The sequence below is a fragment of the Semicossyphus pulcher genome, unplaced genomic scaffold, assembly GCF_022749685.1.
Source record: "Semicossyphus pulcher isolate SPU_LCO1_2020_fin unplaced genomic scaffold, fSemPul1.0.p SCAF_3, whole genome shotgun sequence".
Classification (NCBI taxonomy): Eukaryota; Metazoa; Chordata; class Actinopteri; order Labriformes; family Labridae; genus Semicossyphus; species Semicossyphus pulcher.
This window is the reverse complement of record NW_027211704.1, coordinates 18656568-18676965: the sequence shown is the minus strand read 5'-3', so window position 1 is coordinate 18676965 and position 20398 is coordinate 18656568. Positions and strand designations below refer to the sequence as shown.

Below are 20398 nucleotides of genomic sequence, written 5' to 3'. Positions count from 1 at the left end.
GAGCCCGATTACAAGACCTGCTCTCATCTGCCTGGAAAATGTGACTGGGTCGTATGGAGGGGAGTTTAGGAGGCGTCACATTCCAGTTCACATCCCACTTCTCGCTGGCTGATGACCGTTACAGAGAGATGAGGCCTAAAAGGAAGCTCTGCACTGATCTTTTCTGCAACACCTCTCTTCTTCGCTTCACCAACTTCCTGTTTTTTTTTAGCCAAGGCCCGACTCTGAGATCAGGAGGCGGATTTCACTATCCGCCTTTCGTGACTATCAGAGGGAAGAATCTTGTCTGTGCTCTTGTTTGGTACCAGATCCAATCTTATCTCGAGCCTCTCAAAGGGCCGCAGACTCATTGAGGCTATCCCGATAATTTCAAACACGTTTCATGTTTATGATATAAAATCAGGATGATCACATCAGTGTTCAGCCAACAGTAACGAAGCTCCGCCGTTATGCAGCCTTTGCCATTTCACATTGAACCAGGCCACGCCGGCGTAAAGCCGCCACAGTGTGTGTTTATACAGCAGTCCGGCATTGCGTAAGCAAAGCGTGTGTGAGGTATGAACAAACAGCATGTGCTTCAAATACACATACACTGTGCTGTTCCACCCTGCCAGCTCCACCGTTTACACTGACGCTGTTTCGCCTGTTATGTCGACCCCCCCCCATTCCACCTCCATGCGTTTTACATAGAAGACGAGACGCAACCGAGGCGTTATAATCCCGCCTTCAACTGGCAGTGTGAAAGGTGCTAATGAGAGAAAGAGACAGGGCCACTACAGAGTTAACAAGCACTCTCGTTGTGATGCTAACATAAGCTAGCATGCTACTGCTTATAGAAAATCTCACCTCCAGTTCTCGTTTCGTTTTACGTAGCATCACCACAGCAGGTTGTAGTCGCTTTGTTCACATCTGCTTCACTTTGAGATCCCATGAAGTACGAGATCACACGAGGTGTTGCGTTCCCCCTCTGACACATGCGACAACCATTATTTTCAAAAAATCTGTGAATTTTATTCTTATGTGTGCGATGCAACTCTAATTGTACTACTACTCCAGTCATAGTCCGGCCTAACACACGTCTACTGTTGGTAATTCATTTTAGCAGCCAGTACCAACAAGCTATAGAGAGAGCTCATGGCTGTAATAGGAGCGTGCGGTTAGTTTCACTCTTCACTTCCCCTGAGAGGAGGTTAGTGGCACTGGACATGCCCTCCTTATCAATTCTTTACCCCAATTAAACCTGCTTTCGATTGGGGTCAAAAGGTACAGATGCCTCCCACTTTCTGTCCCCTTCTTCAGCTCCTCTTGGGTGGGAGCGCTTGTTTTCTGTTGAGGTGTTTGTGCATGTGGTGTGTTGTGATTTGTTGGCTAATTACACGGGCCGCCATCTCGAGATGTTGCGTCGCAGCCTCGGGAGGCGGGACCCTGACTCACTCCCCATCATGGACAGCACTGTGCGATGAGGAACACACACACACACACACATACACACACATACCATGATTCAATAACACATGTTGTCAAAGCAAATATTCACACCAGGTCGTTAGCGCAGACACAGGCCGTGTGTGTGTGTGCATTTATTTGTTGCGTATGTGAGTGTTTACGCTGTGGTGTCATGATGCCACAGAACTCCTCCTCCTCTGCTCTGGCCTTTTAATTTGTGAGGAATGACTGTGAACGCACGCAGCCGCCGGCTAGCGGCAAAATGTTTAGGTCTGTGTTTACGAGCGAGCGAGAGAGAGAAGTGGCAGACGAGAGGGAGGGGGGGGGGAGGGTCAGACACATTTAGATATCCCACTTCTCTTTGTGGTAATGAGAAACTGCACTCTCAGCTGTTGAACACAAAGGCTGCATCAACAGTCGCTGTCAGCCGGCTCGACGGACTGCTGCCTCTCTGGCTGTCTGCAACTGTGTGTGTGTGTGTGTGTGTGTTTGAAAAGAGCGTGTGTGAGGTCAGGATGGAGGACAAAACCATCCGCTTTCTCTTCGGCCAGCGATGTAAAGGTAGGACAACCTGTCGTAGAAGTGTGTGTTGTTTCCTTACTCTTTAAAAGGATGCTTGTGCGGCCGACTCAGCATTGGCAGGCGGCTATGAGAGCGTAGCATTAATCTGTCAGCTGTCAGCACTGATCCAGCTTATCATCATCATGCGTGCGTGTGTGCTCGCGCGTGTCCTTGTGTGTGTTCACGTGTGCCCGTGTTGCCTTGTGTGTCCAAGTCTAGAATAACTGCATTGGGCCGGACTCTCCAGAGGTCTTTCTTGTAGCCGGTGATTGAATGTGGTTTGTGAGTGTGTCTGCGCTGAGTGCACTCTATTAATTTGAGGCCAGACTGGAGAGCGGCTCGGAGGAGGGAGAGGGGAAGGAAGCAGGAGGAAAATGAAAAGTGATAAGCGGGGATAAATGACTGCCTCTGGAGATGTCTGTGCGTGGAAGAGTATACACACAAATGATGATACACGCACACACAAAAGTCTGTGCTTTACAGACCGGTGGGAGTGGGGATGGATGTTGGCCAACGATCCAAGCTGATGCCAGGTGCTCCAACCACATCAGCTGTAAAGAGGAAACCGCTTATGACTTTCTTACACATTGCTGTGGAACGCATCTTAATGATGGCACTACACTGTCAGCAGTAATGTATGCAGGATACTCCCCAGCTGTACGGATAATTGCATGTAGAAAAAGAGGCCTTTGATTTTAGAAGTCAGGGCTCCAAACCACTAACACTCTGCGTGGGCTCTCTTTTCCAATGTGTTGATCACACTTGGCTTGTAGTGGGAAGTTAAAAAAGCACTTTAACTCATCTCCGTCTCTCTCCCCTCTCTCTCCCTCTCTTCGCCTCTGGCAGAGATCCGCGCCCAGCTGGTGGAGCAGCTCAAGTGTCTGGACCAGCAGTGCGAGCTGAGGGTGCAGCTGCTGCAGGACCTGCAGGACTTCTTCAGAAAGAAGGCCGAGATCGAGGTGGACTACAGCCGCAACCTGGAGAAGCTGGCGGAGAGGTTCCTCACCAAGACGCGCAGCACCAAGGACCATCTACTCAAGTATGAGGTTTTATTTGTGTAGTTTTTAAGTGTCTTATAATGCGGGAAAACATTTAAGAAATGTCTTAATTTAGCCGTCAGGACAGTGTTGAGTGCTATTGAGAGTGTTGACTTCCTTCTTAAGAAAAGGGAAGTAGACAAACCCAAAGAAATGAAACCGGATGGCCGAGAGTTACGGTGATGGGATCGATGTGTCAGGCTGTAAATTACTGACTTGCATCACTCAGTACTTCCCTGTTTGATCTATTGAAACATTACTGTATTCATAGCTTTTACATGTTGTTGGGATTCCTGTGAGTCTGCTTGTGTGTCTGTGTGTGTGTTTGTGTGTGTATGAGTTTTGCCAGAAATGGCCAGGTGGTGATTTTGTGCTCTGACTATTTTGCCGTGTCTTGCTGTGTGTGTAACCTTGCCCAAACAGGGATTCTCTCTCGCTAAAGGTCGGCCCGTCTCTCTCTCTCTCTCTCTCTCTCTCTCTCTCTCTCTCTCACTCGCTCTCTCATTGATACATAACAGGCACACAAATAACACACTGGAGCTCATCAGCTTTAGCAGCGGGATGTGTTCTTGTATAATTTATCCGGCGTTTTTTACTGCAAGAGGAGCAGGCTGTTTCTCTGTGGGTAAGGACTCACTGAACTGCTAGCTGAGCTCATCTTAAACTGCACACACACACACATCAGTGGCGCTACCACAGGTAAAATGAAGCCAGAGAGTGCTTTAGTTCCAACTTGCGTCCTCGCTCCTAAGTCTTCCAGCCTGTGGCCGAGAGCCGCCATCTTTGCGGACGCTTTAACAGCTTGTATGCCTCTTGGAGAAGCGAGGAGGGAGGCGGCTTACAGAGGAGCTTAGAGCAAGAAAACACAGGTGTAACGGTGCAGAACCGTGTTTTAACAGCTGGCAACACCCTTGCAATAGAAATATGTTTCGTGATTAATACGTTCTGCTGATTTAAAGAGACTGAAGGGCTCTGTGATCATTACTGCAGCATCATTAATACATCATTACCACAGCACTGTGTTCCTTTCAAACAACCCATGGGGACACGAGTAGCTGCACAAAGTGTGTCAGGATTTGTGGAACAGCTGCGCGTCAGTCAATTCTTATTCTCTCCGAATAATGGACGAATAAAAACAACCGGTGTTGTGGTTACCATTCCTCATCCTTTCATGCATCTTTAAGAGTCGACATGCAAGGACCTGATGCAAGAGATGAAATAAGGGGACGTGAGGTTTGAGGAAAGCAATGATTGTGTTAAAGTTAAACATTGGGATGTTTTCCAGCTTGTGTCTCTCGAACTATAAAGTTTTGTAAGTGTTTTATTTGGCTTCTAGTTTTTATAGATATTTATTTTTATTTAGATATTACAGTATATAAGACTTCATGTTTGTCACTGTAAAATACTTCTTCTTCTGTAGCATCAGCACATCTTATCTTAGGACCCCAATTTATCATTGTGTTAAGGTTTCATGGGCTTAGCATTTGTTTTTTTGTGCTTGTTCATTAACTTATTGCAGGTTAAAGCCCCCCTCCAGTGAATATAAGTGTTTAACCTTGTAAACATCTCCATGTGGTGTTCTTCATGTGCTACAAGACATATCAGGTACAACATGAGCAGTCATCTCCATGGCTGGGCCTGTCTGCTTTTAAACTGCAGTGTACCAAGGACAGGCTGAACAACACGTTTTCAGATTGGCAGGTTTGAGACGTCACAAACCTTAGGAGCCATTCCCGTTAATGGACGGGGTGATGCTATGCATATCATGATGTGTAACCTATGGCAACCACTTTGGTGATGCACGAGAGAGCTCAAACTCTGACTACTAACGTTAACGTTACTACTACTAATTACGCAATTTCAAGCTAGCAATGTTAAAACAAGATGCCACTAAACGATGGCAGAGACGTGCTTTGTTTTTGCGACGGAGGGGGCGGTTGGAAATTGACATAGTGGGCGGGGACTATCCAGATTCGGGGGAGGAGGAGGAGGAGATGTCTTGGGAGGATTTTTACAAGGTAATTAAACGTATTTTGCAGAAAAAACACATCAGACTTATTTCAAGCAGAGACTTTTATACGTCGTGAAACATGACTGGAGCTGCTCTTTAAGTATTTTACATTTTATTTTTAACAATTCCAACTATTTTATTTGAAATGATCAGTGCCAAAGATGTTTTTGGCAGCCCTTTGTGTGATAGAAACTGTAGCTGAAACTGTAGCTCTGTTTTTTAAAGACTGTATCTTCCGAAATGACCAAAACTTTCCCCGTCTGCTCGTCCTCTTTCACTCTCTGACTTCCTCTTCACCGGGACCTCCTCCGGCCACCTTCCTTATTTTCCCCTCGTACTCTTCTCGTTCTCTTTTGTTGTGCGTCACACGCTTTTACAGAAACATTATTGTCTCTGCTAGGGGGCAAACCCAAATCCATCCCCTCACACACATACACACGCAGGCACAGACTAACAGGGATCGATAGGTCCTCTAAATGAAACCCAATTCCAACCTAGAGGACATACCCCCAACACACACACACACATCTACTACTACACACACACCCTCAAGCTTAGATCAATACTGAGACAGCAGCAGCAGAGTGTTTTTCCCTGTGTTGCATGTTGGGGGAGGGAAGAAGAGCAAAGGAGAGGGGTGGAGGGCAAAGGACAGGGAATAAAATATGGAGTTGAGCGGGTCAGCTTCTGTACGTCATAACCTATCAAATGTTAGAAGGTAATAAAACGACAGTTTACTGACTGACAAGAGTTCAGTCTTTACTTTCCGTTTCTCCCTCTGCCCCTCTCTCAGTCTCTTTCTGCCTCATCCAACATCTGTGTATCTAACAGTCTCTGCCTGCATCTGCTGCTGCTCAGCACGGGTGCCACGCTGGAATTTCAGCTATTTTCCGGTTATGCGTGTGTGTGTTTGTGTGTGTCTGAATGTAGTTGTGTGTACGTGAAGGCTGCGTCTCCGTACAGCCAGGCGTTGATGGTGCTCCGAGCAATGTGGGGTGTGAGGGTTGTGTGTGTTGATCCCGTGGAGACCCCTGGTATTCCCGCTATTTGGCAGACGGCGTAGAGCAGTGGTGGTGGTGGGGTTACACTGTTTAACTGTATTGTGTGCGTCTATGTTTGTGTGTGTGTGTGTGTGCCCTGAGGCTGACAGGCCGATTGGTCACATGGAGAAGCCCTCACAAGTTGCACCCTGATTGAAAGCGAGGCCTTATGCTAAACATGGGGCCAGCTTCACTGATAATTTGCCACAGCCCCCTCTCACAGCGACATATTAGTTCAATGTGGTTTATGGGATGTGATGCTCGACATCACATGAGTTGACCACACGTGAACCGAAAAACTGCTGTTATGCATCTGTTGTTTATTCTGTTAAATACTTCTTTCTGCTCTTTTCTTCGTCAAGCGCTCTGGAAACGACAAACCTAAATCACACTTCATGCTGCTTCCACATTTATAAGAGGCAGTCGGAAACGGCTTTTCCTAAGACAAATTACTGTCACTGGATAAAAATAATTCCATGCAGGGAGAAAATCGGCAGCGTTTTGTGCAGCGCGGCATATAAATAAAGCATTATGATGCCCCCATTAGCTGCTATAATGGCCCGAATCAGCTGAGGCTTCTATTACAAGCTCAAGTGAAAACACAGCAAGATGGAAGATTTTAGTTCTTTTCAGTTCATCCACATGATAAACTGCTGTTTCATGGCAGCCTTAATCTAATAAAACCCGCGTCTGTTTTCTTTCAACGTGCTTTGGTTTCTATTATCATGTGCCGGGAAGGGGAACCAAAAGTCAATAAGAACCAGAATCAAAGATAATCAGCAGTTGAAATGAGCTTGGTAACATCTCATCGTGCTGATAATATAATATCACATGTATCCTTTTGACTGCCACTTTGAAGCCAGTTTATTAGGTAGGTACACCTTGCTAGTAACGGGTTGGACCCCCTTATACCTTCAGAACCGCCTTCAGTCTTTGTGGCATTGATTCGTCAAGGTGCTGGAAACACTGCTCAGAGATTTTGGTCCATATTGACATGAGAGCATCACGCGATTGCTGCAGATTTATTGGCTGTAGGGATGCACGATATTATCGGCCCGTTATCGGTATCGGCCGTTATTGGCTTAAAAATGAACTATCGGATATTGGCCAACATGCCGATATATGCCGATATAATTAACCGATAAAATAATAGGCTGCTGCATACTTGATTAAATGCCCGACCTCGGTGCAATGTCCCCGGCGCGAAGAAGACCAGCACAGCGCAGCGTGATGACGTCACGTGTGTCTACCTGCAGCATGAGAGAGTCAGAAGCCAAAATGTCCGAGGTGTGGAAGTTTTTCAAAGTGTCCGAAATAGATAGCAAAACTGCTATTTGCAATGACTGCTCAGCTTCGGTGATGCGAGGAGGAGCCAAGGCAAAGTCGGGAAAAAATATCGGTATCGGTAATCAGCTAAATGAGTTGTAAAATATCGGCATATCGGATATCGGCAAAAAATCCAATATCGTGCATCCCTAATTGGCTGCACATCTATGATGCGAATCTTCCTTTCCACAACATCCCAAAGGTGCTCTGTTCTGCCCATTCTGATGCTCGGTTTGACCGTGTCTACATGCCTAAATGCTTTGAGTTGCTGCCATGTGATTGGCTGGTTAGATAATTTACGTTAACGAGCTGTTGAACAGGTGTACCTAATAAAGTGGCCGGTGAATGTAGAAGCACTATAGGATAATAATAACAACATTATATCAGCTCTAAGTGTTCTTGTTTGTTCCTTCATGCATCTGTGTGTAAAACCAATGATTAAAGTCTTCAAATATCTGGTCGCCTGGACTTAGTCTCCGCTTTTAACTGTTCAGTGTGCGTCTGCGCTACAGAACAGCCGGCAGTGCTGCCCTCTTTAATGCTATGTGTTTTGATCCTGAATGTAAACGACCATTTAGCCTTTTCCCTCCACTCTGAGTCACTGTGCAGCACCTGACCTGAGTCGCGACTCTGTTCCCAGCCTGCATCATGTGACCTTCAGAGGGCCAGCGACATTTCACTGTTTACCTTGTGATAGCTGAGGGTCAGAGGGAGAGTACGCTGATCCGCCTCGGTGCTGCTGTGCTATTACCATGGTGATCACCGGTGGGCTGAAGGTGACATGTCACATGTGGGGGCGGGGGGGAGAGAGGTGGCTCTCTTGAGCAAATAGAGGAACTGTGGTGCTGCTTTTGCTGGAGACAAATGTTGTGCAAGCAGCGGAGACAGACGCAGAGGAAAGGAAACAGACGTCCGAGAACACACGAGTGTGCCCGCATGATCATTGGTTAAGTTAAGTTTAGCATACGACATGATGAGAGTGTGTCTTTTTGAAACGGCTGTGGGCAGATTGTTTTGTCTTTTCCTTGAAATCATTGTTGTTTTACTCAGTTAGTCATACGACCATCTGACCAGTGACAGCCAGTACCAGCATATCACATCACTGTGGATGACTCATCTCATCAGACCATACTTTCCCACACACACAAACACAAACACACGCATACGCACACACGCATCTCCCCATAGACACCACCCCCACTGTATACCCCTCGGTCAAAGACTTTCTCTGTCTGTCTGACCTCGTGTATGCTTGGGTCACTGCTCTACTTTTCCTGACCCCCATCTGTACGTGTGTGTGTGTGCGTGCGTGCGTCTGTGTGTGATGTAAATGCCTCGCAGCTCTTTGCTGTCTCTATCCAGTTAAAGCTGCTCTTAACAGCACAAAGACCTTCTTTCATCCACTTACACTCACTCATAATCCATTTTACCCACTAGATCATCCATGGATCATCCATAACACATACTGTACACACACACAGTATAACACATATCGTGCGCACGCACTCTGAAAAGGGTTGTGTTGTGTGAGCAGGGCATTGAGAGGGTATTTGTGTACTGGCTTTATGGGCACTTGAAACAAAGACAAAGAAACAGTATTGAGCTATTAGACTGTTGGTGGAATCGTTCCAGTCTTTGAATCGCTCTTTTTCTGTCTCCGTCGCTTTCTTTTATTCCGTTCTGCGACAGCTGTGCCTGCGGGGGGAGTCTTGCCTCCTCCTGCTGGGTTTTGTACCCTGGCTGAATCCCCTGTTTGGGCTGGCGTGCTGACCCTGTGTGTGTCTGTGTGTATCTGCTTGTGTGTGTGTGAAAAAGAGAGAAAGAAGGATGCTGTTTTGTGCAAAAAACTCTGTCTGGGAATTAACTCCCTCCCTGTCTCTTATCCCCACAGCCTTGTCTCATCAACTATGTGAAGAGTGTGTTTTTTATTAACAGTATGCTTGTCTCTTCATTTTAAATGCTTCTATCAGCAGGATGAAAAGGGGAAATTAAGAGATAAAAGAGACTTAATGATGGTAATTTATCTAAAAAGATGCTCGGAGGTCCTTGAATATATTTGAAGACCCTCTGTTTCTCTGTGTGTGCAGGAAGGAGCAGAGCATTCTATCCCCCGTGAACTGCTGGAACCTGTTGCTGCTTCAGGTGAAGAGGGAGAGCCGCGACCACGCCACTCTGTCCGACCTCTACCTCAACAACATCATCCCCCGCTTCGCACAGATCAGCGAGGACTCAGGACGCCTCTTCAAGAAGGTAACACACACAGAAACTGTCTCTGTAACTGGTTTCTCCAACTCCTGATTGTTCTGTATGGAGGGATGTTTTGAAGAAATGTAAAGCACCTGTTACCTCAATCTGTTTGACCCCTGACAATCTAATGTGTTGATGAGCAGTGTTATGATATACATCTCTGATATGGGTCAATATCAATCCTAAAGCTAGGCTTTTAAGCAATCTACATTTTACACTAGATGGCTGTGTATGAAAAAATCTATTGATGGAAAAACCTGGTCATTCAGGTAGTCAGTTGAGCTCATTTTTTGGGCACATAACGTTGCTGAACCTCGACCTGACCAACTGAAGCAACCCCAGATTATAACGCTGCCCACACAGGCTTGTACAGTAGGTACAAGGCATGATGCGTGTGTCACTTCATCTGCCTCTCTTCTTACCCTGATGCGCCCATCACTCTGGAACAGGGTAAATCTGGACTCATCAGGCCACATGACCTTTTTCCAGAGTCCAATCTTTATGCTCACTAGCAAAGTGAAGCCTTTTCTTCCGATTAGCCTCACTGATGAGTGGTTTTCTAAAGACTACACAGCTGTTTAGTCTGAATCCTTTGAGTTCTCCTCACATTATGCGTGTAGAAATGCTCTTACTTTCACAATTAAACACAGCCGCAAGTTCTGCTGTTGATCTTTACGATTTGATTTCACCAAACGTTTAAGTGATCTCTGATCACGATCATTCAAGACCACATTTCTTCCTCGAAGATGATGGTTCCCCTCTATCCTTCCTGGTTTTAATACTGCGTTGGATAATAATGCATCTCCTTAGTTGTTTCACATATTTTCCACGACCACGGGATATGTCTTCTGACATGTCTGTTTAAGAAATGAGAAGCTACTCACTGCATTAGTTAGGGTTAAATAACTTGTTGCCAGCTGACACATATTAATCACTGCAGTCATTTTCCAATGGAAGGCTCTTACCTTTTTGTTTAGTTAAATCCAGGTGGTGACTTTTTTTCTGGCCAGGCAGTGTATTTAATAACCCTCGGCAACCGTCATGTCAGACATTAGCTTATGTCAGCATTTCGCAATTTCTCTAGCTAACATTCCCGTTAGCTAGGACCTTGCCGAATGCTAACTTAACCATTTGATACTGTCATATGATACAATAGGAGAGGCATAACAATCTAGCTAACAGAAGTGTTAGCTACACAGTGTTGGAATGCTAACATAACTGTTGAATAGTGTTATACAATACAGTAGAAACAGTAGATACAGCATAATAACCTAGCTAACGATAATGTTAGCTAGGAAGGGCTCATGCTAGCATTAGCTGTGGTGCAATGTTAGCTAAGTCGTTATCACATATGTCGTTTTAGCTTTAAATATGGCCTGTTGCCCCTCTGGTTTTTCAATGTTGTTTGTCTTTTAGGTTGCTGATCAATCAGGAAAGAGTTAAATGATAATACTTTATAAGATTTAAAAGGACTTTAGTACACTGCAATAAGACAATAGCAGCTTTTCAGCTTCCAACAGCGGGCTGTAAGTCAGAGGAATGTGGCTACAATGTGAAAGCGGTGAGATTTATTATGTTTTTTACTTTTAAAATAACACATGCTGGTTTATTATTTACATTATTACATTATTTATTGTTTACAAGTACAGTACTGCTTCAAATGTTGTTTTTAAAGTACACAGTAGAAACTATAGTCTGTTAAGCTGAATCCATGTCATGTCCGTCTTTCTCTCCAGCATCGATTTTCTGTCATGACTGATTTGTTGACTGACAGCGAGTCAGTTGAACCTCAGGGCCAGGAGAGTTTATGTTGTCTGTGGTACATACAGAAGCTCCGTCCCGGTCTGCTCTGATCTCCGTCTAGCTTGTGTCAGAGAGACGAGACGAGGCAGGGGGATGGAAAGGAAGAGGAGATGTGGAGAGGCAGATATACAGGACTGAGGGAAATGCAGTCGAGGAGAGAGGAAACATCACACTTAGATACAAGCAGGAATTTAGTGTTTATTTGTGTACTGTTATATCTCTAATCTCCTGTAGGTTTAACAGTTTAGTGTCAGAGCGTGTTTTCCCTTACTCTTGCGTCCTTTGTTGCTCTGCACGATGAGTCTAAAGTTAAGGTAAGGTTAAAAAAGTGAGTAGGGATAAGGAAAGGGTGTAAAAGAATGTAATCCTCACAAGTATAATAAGGTAAGCGTGCACACTGAAGGCAAAGTGATGCAGTCTCTGTCTGGAATGTGATGGCAGAGGCTGCTGATTGAAAGCCTGATAGGTTGTCTTTGAGCTACATTTACAGCCTGATTGCAGGCTGTGAACACACACACACAATCGACCTCACTCATTTTTCTACCAGATACATTCTCCGTCATAAAACACGCACACTTTCTCTCCTTTTTCCCTCACTCTTTGTCGAGTCATGGGCATTGATTTCCATTTTTATCACACTGGTTGTTCTTTGGCACGCGGGTGGCTTCCATCAAGTGTGGGTCATAAACACGCTGCACAAACACACACACGCACACACACAGAGAACACTCTGATGGCTAATTAAGTAGATAATTAGTTCGTTTACGACATTTCCAGTCAGTGGCATGAATGCTAGTAGTGCCAGGGGCCTTGACACACACACACACACACACACACAGCTCGTATTAAAGTAGTCAACACATTAATCTCAGCCAGAGTGGAAAGTTGTGCAGAACTACACTCTGATGAGATCTTGTCGCACTAACGAGTCAAACTGTTTTAATCAGTTACAAAGTTTCACCCAGGACCACACCATCAGGGCTAATGAAGCGCGCTAGCTGCTACTTCCTGTTGCGGTCCTGCTGAGCCTCACAGGCGACCACAGGCAAAATGAGAAGTGCAAAGGTCACAATCCACAGTTGATAGATAGGAGGGCTCGGCCACGGCTGATTGCTTTTTGATTGGCTGTAGTCTTTCTGGTTGTCACCTTATACGTGCCTCCCGCAGCACTTTAAAGAGCGAGGGCGGGACAAACTCAGTTATCCTGTTACCTCTTTCTTTCACTGCGCTACCGTAAATCTCTTCCTTCCTCCCTCTGCAGCTCTCGCCTCTCTGCTGCTGACCTTCAAGCTCTCTGTAATTCTACCAAATAGAGCAATAAATTTGATGTCTGTTTTCTTTTGTTTCATGACCCCACCATATCTCTCCTGCAGCATGTAAACACCTTCCTCTCCCTCACTTTTCCTTACTGGCTTAAGTTACCTCTGCAGCCTGACTGTAGCCTCCAACCGTTCTGTGCCCTCCTTCAGAAGAAGACAGATGCTGAACATACGCTGAAGAAATCTGTTTTTGCTTTAATTCTGCATTCCTTCATTTTTTTGTCTGACTCTCTTTGCTATTTTTGTCTCTTCTCCTTTACTTTCCCTTTGGCATCTCCCTCGCTTCTCTTCACCTGTCTGCTTTCAACTTAAGCCCCTTATTTTTCTGTGTGCACATATATGGTTCCTTTGGAGCTAGTTTATGCCTCTAATTTAATAGTATATAAGGAGCTGTAAATGAGAGCGCTTGGAGTCGACTGATCTGTGTGCTGCTGTGAAGTCATCAGTCACTCGATGGTCCTGGCAGTTCTGTCCGGAGAATGGTGGTGCCTGTTTTACTCCCCGTCCTCCCTTTTTGTCTCTTTTCTATCTTTCGCAACTTCCTCATCCTGCCCTCTCTCTTCAGCTCTGCCGTCCTCTTACCCTCTCTGTCTTGCTCTTTTTTTCCCCTGCCGACACGTAAAGATCAGAATCTGAAGCATCCGTCGATTCCATTACCGCCCCTCTCATTTATCTGCGCCATCGACTCCTCCGCTCCCATTTACCCAGAGTATCTAGTCTTGACTGATGATGGGGCTGTGTCATGACCACATGACTGAGTGGGGTTCGGCTGTCATTGCTTGACAGAGAAGACCGCTAAGATGGACGGAGGATAGACCCCGCTGTAATGACTCTGAGCTGATGGTTCGGGCAGTTAGCTACATTAATCTTTTTCTCTCTGTGTCTCTTCAGAGCAAAGAGGTCGGTGTGCAGCTGCAGGAGGACCTGATGAAAGTTCTTAATGAGCTTTACACGGTAAGAGAAACCACTGACACTGCAATCACACTATGAAGATCCATAATTATGTGTTGCAACTCACTTACACCCTGCAGCTCAGAGGGGAAATCAGTGCACTTGTAGTGTCAGGGTTTGCAGTGTGGTCCTCACAAGGTGTTATGGGATTTAAAAGGAATTTTATTTTACAGCATAGCTCAAAACCAAAGGTGCATTTCTACAGGGATGAACTCTAACAATGCTATAACTCCAACATAATCTGATAACACAAAACCGGACATGGAGATTAAAGAGGCATTTAGCCACAAGGATTAAGGATTATTAGCCACACTAGCAGCTTGGCTCGATATAGTAGCTGTTGTTCAGTCTGTTTACAACTTTGGTTCAGACTTATATACCCCAACTTTTACTTATAGAACGGATTGCCACAAGTTTTGTACAAATATTAATTCCTCTTGCCCCTCAGACAGGCTGACATTTAATATTCCTTATAACAGATGAATTGTAACATCCTGAGGGTATCAAAGACAAAGGTTGTCTGACGGGTTGGGTGAAGCTGTGATTAGATTCAAAATAAAGAACACACTGATGGGATTTTTAGGTGGGATTTTTTTACTGGCAAAAAACATGTTTTGATGCGTACTGTGCTCACAGCAGTCTACAGCGTAGTTTCTGTGTTGGTGCTCCAGCTGGCCTCTCTTAACAGGGGCCCTGCTAACCAGTATCTACTGTAGGTAACACACTTAGTGTTAAGTACCTCATACAAAGGGGTGTGTGTGTGTGTGTGTTTAAGCTTCATATTTCACTCTATGATACCTGTGGAGTAGCTTAGCATAATTTACAGTTAAAAAAACTCATCTCTCACACTGGTGCTCTGTGCAGGCCCTCACACAGCCTCTGCCTGAAACCACTCAGTCAGCTCTGTCCCTTTAAGAAACCCCGCCCCTACAACCCCGCTTTCTTCTGATTGGCCAGCTCTCCGAAGCCTGCTGAGGCTGCGTGTATAAAAAAACTGTGTGAAACCTGGCGTTCACAGCAATCTGCAGACTGAGCTGAGAAGCCTGAGGATTACTCCAACATACTTTAACCTACAGATTTTAAAACTTCACCCACATTAAGTCTGGACATCCAACATTGTTAGCATAATGCCCCCTCTTTAAGTTAACGTCATTGTGTCAGAATTTTAATCTTAATAACTTTTGTTCATGAACATACCTGCAACACCAATTACATTCTCATCAGCCTCACCTGTACTTTGGCTTCAGTGCTAATTAGGTTACCAGACCAAACATTAAACCCACTGAACATCAGCATGTTTGCATTGTCACTATGAGTGTGTCAGCTTGCTGCCTGACGTAACCGTTTAGCTCAAAGTACTGCTGTGCCTAAGTATGGTCTGACAGAGCTGCTAGCACGGCTGTAGACCTGCACACTCATGCTTCTGTAAGGCACTGTTGTTGTGTACATCCTACTATTTGGGCCGCCTGATTTGATCGCTGATATATCAGAAATAATAACTGTCTATTGTTTTGGACTTCTCACGCTGTCAGGGGCATCATAGCGGCTGGTTACTCATTGCCATATAACTGCCAAATAGACTGAGGCAATCAGAGTGTGTTTCACTGTGTGTGTGTGTGTGTGTGTGTGTGTGTGGGCAAAGTTTCCTCCCACAGAAGCTCTGAGCAGCAAGCGACTGTATTGCCTCAGCTCAGCCAGGCCCATAAAAGCAGGTCTTATGCTGTAATTATAGCATATAGTAAGAGATAGAAATAGATCTGGTTTGAGTGACGCGCACATGCTCACATGCAAACTCATACAGGAAGGAGTGTCTGTCTGCAGTGTTATGGAGGGGTTAGCGCTGTGTAATGATGGCTCTGGTGGTGGTCAATGAAATAAGGCTGACAGTGCACACGCTGGCTCGTTTCATGTGTTTAACTCGTCATGTCAAACTCGTACCACCATGTCCGAGCGCAGTGGTGTCGTACAGTAGAAGAGGCTGGTTTTATGACTCATTCGCTGCAGTCGTTTTTAAAGCCAGCACTGGTTCTGTCTAAAAAACATGTCTGTGAATAGAGCTTCAATATTCCACTCTTATTAAAATGACCGGCGTAATCCCACTGTTGACCCAGAGCCAAGAAATTAAAGTAAGAGACACAATGGGAAAGCAAGCGCCTAATTATCCTCCTGCATATCTCGTCCCCTGTTCCCAGGTGATGAAGACGTACCACATGTACAACACTGACAGCATCAACGCTGAGTCCAAGCTGAAGGAGGCGGAGAAGCAGGAGGAGAAGCAGATGGGGCGCTCTGACCGCCAGACGCCGCGTTCCCCCGACACCTTGGCCAGCATCAAGACGGACGAGAAACCCGTCCGCCGCTCCAGTGTCAAAAAGATCGAGAAGATGAAGGAGAAGGTGAGGAGGAGGACGGACGTGGAGGGGGAGGGGAAAGGAAAGCTGTTTCAGCGTGCTCCACCTGTTGTCACACTGACTTACAATGTGTCTCTCTCATGAATGATTTACAAGTGCACGACTGGATTATTGCTAACCTTGTCTGGCACAGCTGGGGCCTGTCACACAAACATGGCTCTGCACTTCTTATTATCCACAATCAATACCGAGGCGTTTCACTCTAACACGTATCATCCCTCCCTCTCTCTCCCCGTCATTACCCTTCTTCTTGCTGATTTCCTTCCTTCTCTCCTTTCCTTTTTTCCCCCTCTCCTTCTCCTCTCTCTCTCTCTCCTATCAGAGACAAGCCAAGTACACAGAGAACAGGCTGAAGGCCATCAAGGCCAGGAACGAATACCTGCTAGCGCTCGAGGCCACCAACAGCTGTGTCTTCAAATATTACATCCACGACCTCTCCGACATCATTGACGTGAGTATGAACACACTCTATTTGTAAGCTAACATTATGAGACATGTTGTGTGTGTGTCTGTGCGGTGCCAGTGGTGGCCCCTCGCTCGGTCTCTTCGCATTAGCGTCAGTGCTCCTAATGAAGGCAGTGGAGTGGCCTCCCTCTCAGCGTGTTCTCTCTTCTTTGTTTCTTTGCTTCCCAGCACTCTTCCCATCAGAGGGGTGTTGTCGCTCTGTGAATTCACCTGATCCAACCCCATGTGGTCCTTAGTATTGAGGGGTTTATAATGGAATATCACCAGTATGATCCATAAACAAGGCCTTTAACCCTTTAACAGATCAGGGTGTGGTTGTATTTGGCAGCTTCATTTTATCTTTATTATATCAGCCATTATGGTACACATGGAAGTTGCAGTGCAGCAGTCTTCAACATAACTATGAAGCTAAATGACCAAACTCTAAGGGGCATTCAACTACACTTGTTGTGACACCAATGCCTCATAATAGCCTCCAGTTCTGCCTAATATGAGGGATCAGGTATCAACAAGTCTGATTATAGACCTGAAAAAATCAACTTGTTTAACCAGAAATACTTTCTGTCATCTTTGTTGCTCAAGAACTTTGTACAACAGTTAATTCTGAACAAGTAATCTGATTGGATAAGAGGCATTCCATGAGTGATGACATATAGAGTGCATCATCACTTGGACTTCTCACTCTGTGTATCACTCCGCCTCCAGGCGTTCTGAATCCTGTTAAACATTACAGCAGACTGTGTGTGTCTACACTGATCAAGCTGGTACCTCTGAATCACGCAGCAGACTCTTATTTCACTGGTTGATGATAAATTAAAACCTACAGATAAATGATAAAAAACAGCTGATCTGTGGTAACCTGTGGACACGGTGCCCGATCAGAACGATCACGTTCTAGCAGCCGGGGTCTTTTGTCCCTGTTTTCAATGAGAGGGACGCTTTTTGCGTGCTGCTTTTGCGTTGTAGAGTGCCTCGCGTTTTTTAGTAAACGCTCTGAGCGCCTCGAGTCGAAAAAACTTCAACTCAAAGCAGGAAAGCGCCCAGTGTCATTGCTGTTTTTTCCCATTGTCCAATCGGATTTACAGTTTACAATATAACGGTTAAGTTAATGACAGCTAATGATTCGGTGGTTGCCTTCACAACAGTAATAAAAAAGGCGCAGCGAGCTGCTCTTTCTTTAACCCTAGGCTTCAACAAAAAAGGCACTGCGCTGCGCCTCGCGTTTCACAGCCTGCAAAACGCGCTCTGTCTGATCGGGCCCACAGAGTGCAGGAGAATGTTTGGGTTGCTTGGCAACAAAAGTCCAGTTTCAGTTAAGTTGTGGGACTAGTTGAGTTAGTGGAGCAAAAAGTAATCTGTTATTAATTGTTCCTTTTTACTGTTTGCTGCTTGTAACTGTTGTATCAAAGCAATTTCACACTCGAGGTTGTGATGTTGGACTGAATATCAGCACGGCTGCGATTTGGTCATAGGCACGACGCCTCAGGCCGAGTGACGCTGATAATCACAGCCGTGATGATATTCAGTACAACATCACAACCTCGAGTGTGATATTTCTTAAGTAGCCTTTACAGCAAGTTGCCCAATGCTGCTGTCATGGCTATACAGTATGTGTGGTTGCAACTGCTGTTTTAGAGCGATGATTAAGAACTGATTTCAGGTTATTATTCACTAAGTGCGTAGCTAACAGAGGGTGCAATGTTAGTCAGAGCTTTCAAAATGTCAGCAGTTAAAGCAGGTCAAACACTGAATAATGAGGTTCAGAAATCAGTGTCACTTCAGAGCAGTTTAACGAGGGAGATTTATTTATGTTGTCTTTCAGTTCTGACTGACTGTCAAAATACAATTTTAAAAGAAAGTTGTCAGGCATTAATAATCCCTGTATGATGTTTTTCACATAATTTCATATATTTTTAAGGCTTTAAACTGAGCCCATACAACAACAACAGCAATCATATCATATCCATACAGGTTTAGTAGTATACATCCATTATCTATACTGCTTATCCTGTTCTGTTAAAATGGTCAGAACATCTTTAATCCAATCACTAACATGATTTTGCTCCTCTTTATTTCTTTTCCCAATGTGTTTTTTTCCAGCCATGCCACATGTGTTCATGTAGTCTTATTTTGTTCCACAGTGCTGTGACCTCGGCTACCATGCCAGCCTGCACCGCGCCCTGAGGACCTACCTGTCTGCAGAGCAGAACGTAGAGACGTCCAAACACTCGGGCCTGGAGACGCTGGATGGAGCTGCAGAGAGCCTGGAGGCCAACGGGGACAAACAGAAGCTGATGGAGACCTACAACAACGTCTTCTGCCCCCCAGCTCGCTTTGACTTCCAGTCCCACATGGGAGACACGGTACAGAACTACTGCTCGAGGCCTTTATTATGCGCTGTGTCTTTTCTTCTCTGATAATGGCTTCTTACTGAAGCTCAAGTCTGCACACTGGGAAGAGCAGAATCAGGGAGTTTAGAGCTGCAAATTGTTATGTGTCTCACTCTGTACTTTGTTCTGTGTGTGTGTGGGTGTAGATGGGAGTGATGTGTGCACAGCAGCCGGTGGAAAGCGAGCTGCTCCAGAGGTGTCAGCAGCTGCAGTCCCGCCTCTCCACACTCAAGATTGAGAACGAGGAGGTCAGACATCCTTGTGATTCCTCTGATATGATTCATTCATCTGGTTCCGCCTCCGTTTATTGCAGCTGGCTCGTGTGTGTAATCACATCTTCTGCTTTATATCTTTCCTTCTCTTCAACAGGTGAAGAAAACCATGGAGGCCACTCTGTCCACCATCCAGGACATGGTGACGGTGGAGGACTTCGATGTGTCGGACTGCTTCCACCACAGCAACAGCATGGAGTCGGTCAAGTCCACTTTCAGCGAATCATATCTGAGCAAGCCCAGCCTGGCCAAACGACGAGCCAATCAGCAGGAGACGGAGCAGTTTTACTTCACGGTTAGGGCCTGTCATTGCTCTGTGACCTCCCAGGAATCCTTTGACATGTGCATTTATGAGCATAATCTGCACACTTCTGACTCCAGTGTGTGTTTCTGTGTGTGTTATAGAAGCTGAAGGAGTTTCTGGAAGGCAGGAACCTGATCACAAAGCTGGAGGCCAAGCACGACCTGATTGAGAAGACCCTCGGAGAGAGTGAGTCGGACTGGCATAGTGTCCTTCATTCCCTTTTAGACATTGTTCTCGTGTCCTGTCTGTGTGTGTGTGTGTGTGTGTACTGGGAGACGGATCAGGAAAGGCTCGGTGCCCAGAGGCAGAACAAGGAGCAGAGTAGAGGTTAGATTAGCGGGATACACACAGGGAAGTCGAGTGAGTTTAAAATATAAGCTGTGTGTGTGTAGGGCAAGGTCACTGTGACAATGAACATATGTGGATGCAGCTGTGTGTTAAAGCGTGAGGAAGCGCTCGAATGAGTCCTCTCTTCCACGACCCGACAGGAAAGCCTCTCCTTAGTCGTGTGTGTACAGCTTAAGTGGGAAGTTTGTTTTCTGCTTCCCTCCATCTGAAGTCGCTTCCTCGCGTGTCCTGCTGCTACTATAACCGTCTATCTCTCTCTGTCTCTTCTCTCCCCTCCCCCTCTTCCTGTTTCTCCCTCCTTTAGGTCAGAAGACTGACTGTTGCCTTGCCAGGTAGGTGTGGTGAAGGAAGGAACCATGCTCACACACACACACACACACACACACACATACATAATATAGCAAAGTTTGAGCTCTATTTCTTGGCAGCGTGGCCTATTATTTTCCCCGCGACTGTTTATAGATATT

General features: G+C 45.6%; 1 protein-coding gene across 4 annotated transcripts in view; it reads left to right on the top strand.

Annotated features, from left to right (window-relative positions):
• srgap2 (SLIT-ROBO Rho GTPase activating protein 2) overlaps window positions 1-20398 on the top strand; it is a 57940-nt gene that overhangs the window by 26904 nt on the left and 10638 nt on the right. For all 4 annotated transcript variants that reach the window (XM_069677582.1, XM_069677581.1, XM_069677583.1 and 1 more), the window contains exons 2-11: window positions 2854-3046; window positions 9509-9671; window positions 13682-13744; window positions 15934-16137; window positions 16475-16603; window positions 18759-18980; window positions 19154-19255; window positions 19377-19574; window positions 19685-19769; window positions 20236-20263. In XM_069677582.1, coding sequence (XP_069533683.1) covers window positions 2854-3046; window positions 9509-9671; window positions 13682-13744; window positions 15934-16137; window positions 16475-16603; window positions 18759-18980; window positions 19154-19255; window positions 19377-19574; window positions 19685-19769; window positions 20236-20263 — 1387 coding nt within the window. The remainder of the gene's footprint in view (window positions 1-2853; window positions 3047-9508; window positions 9672-13681; window positions 13745-15933; window positions 16138-16474; window positions 16604-18758; window positions 18981-19153; window positions 19256-19376; window positions 19575-19684; window positions 19770-20235; window positions 20264-20398) is intronic.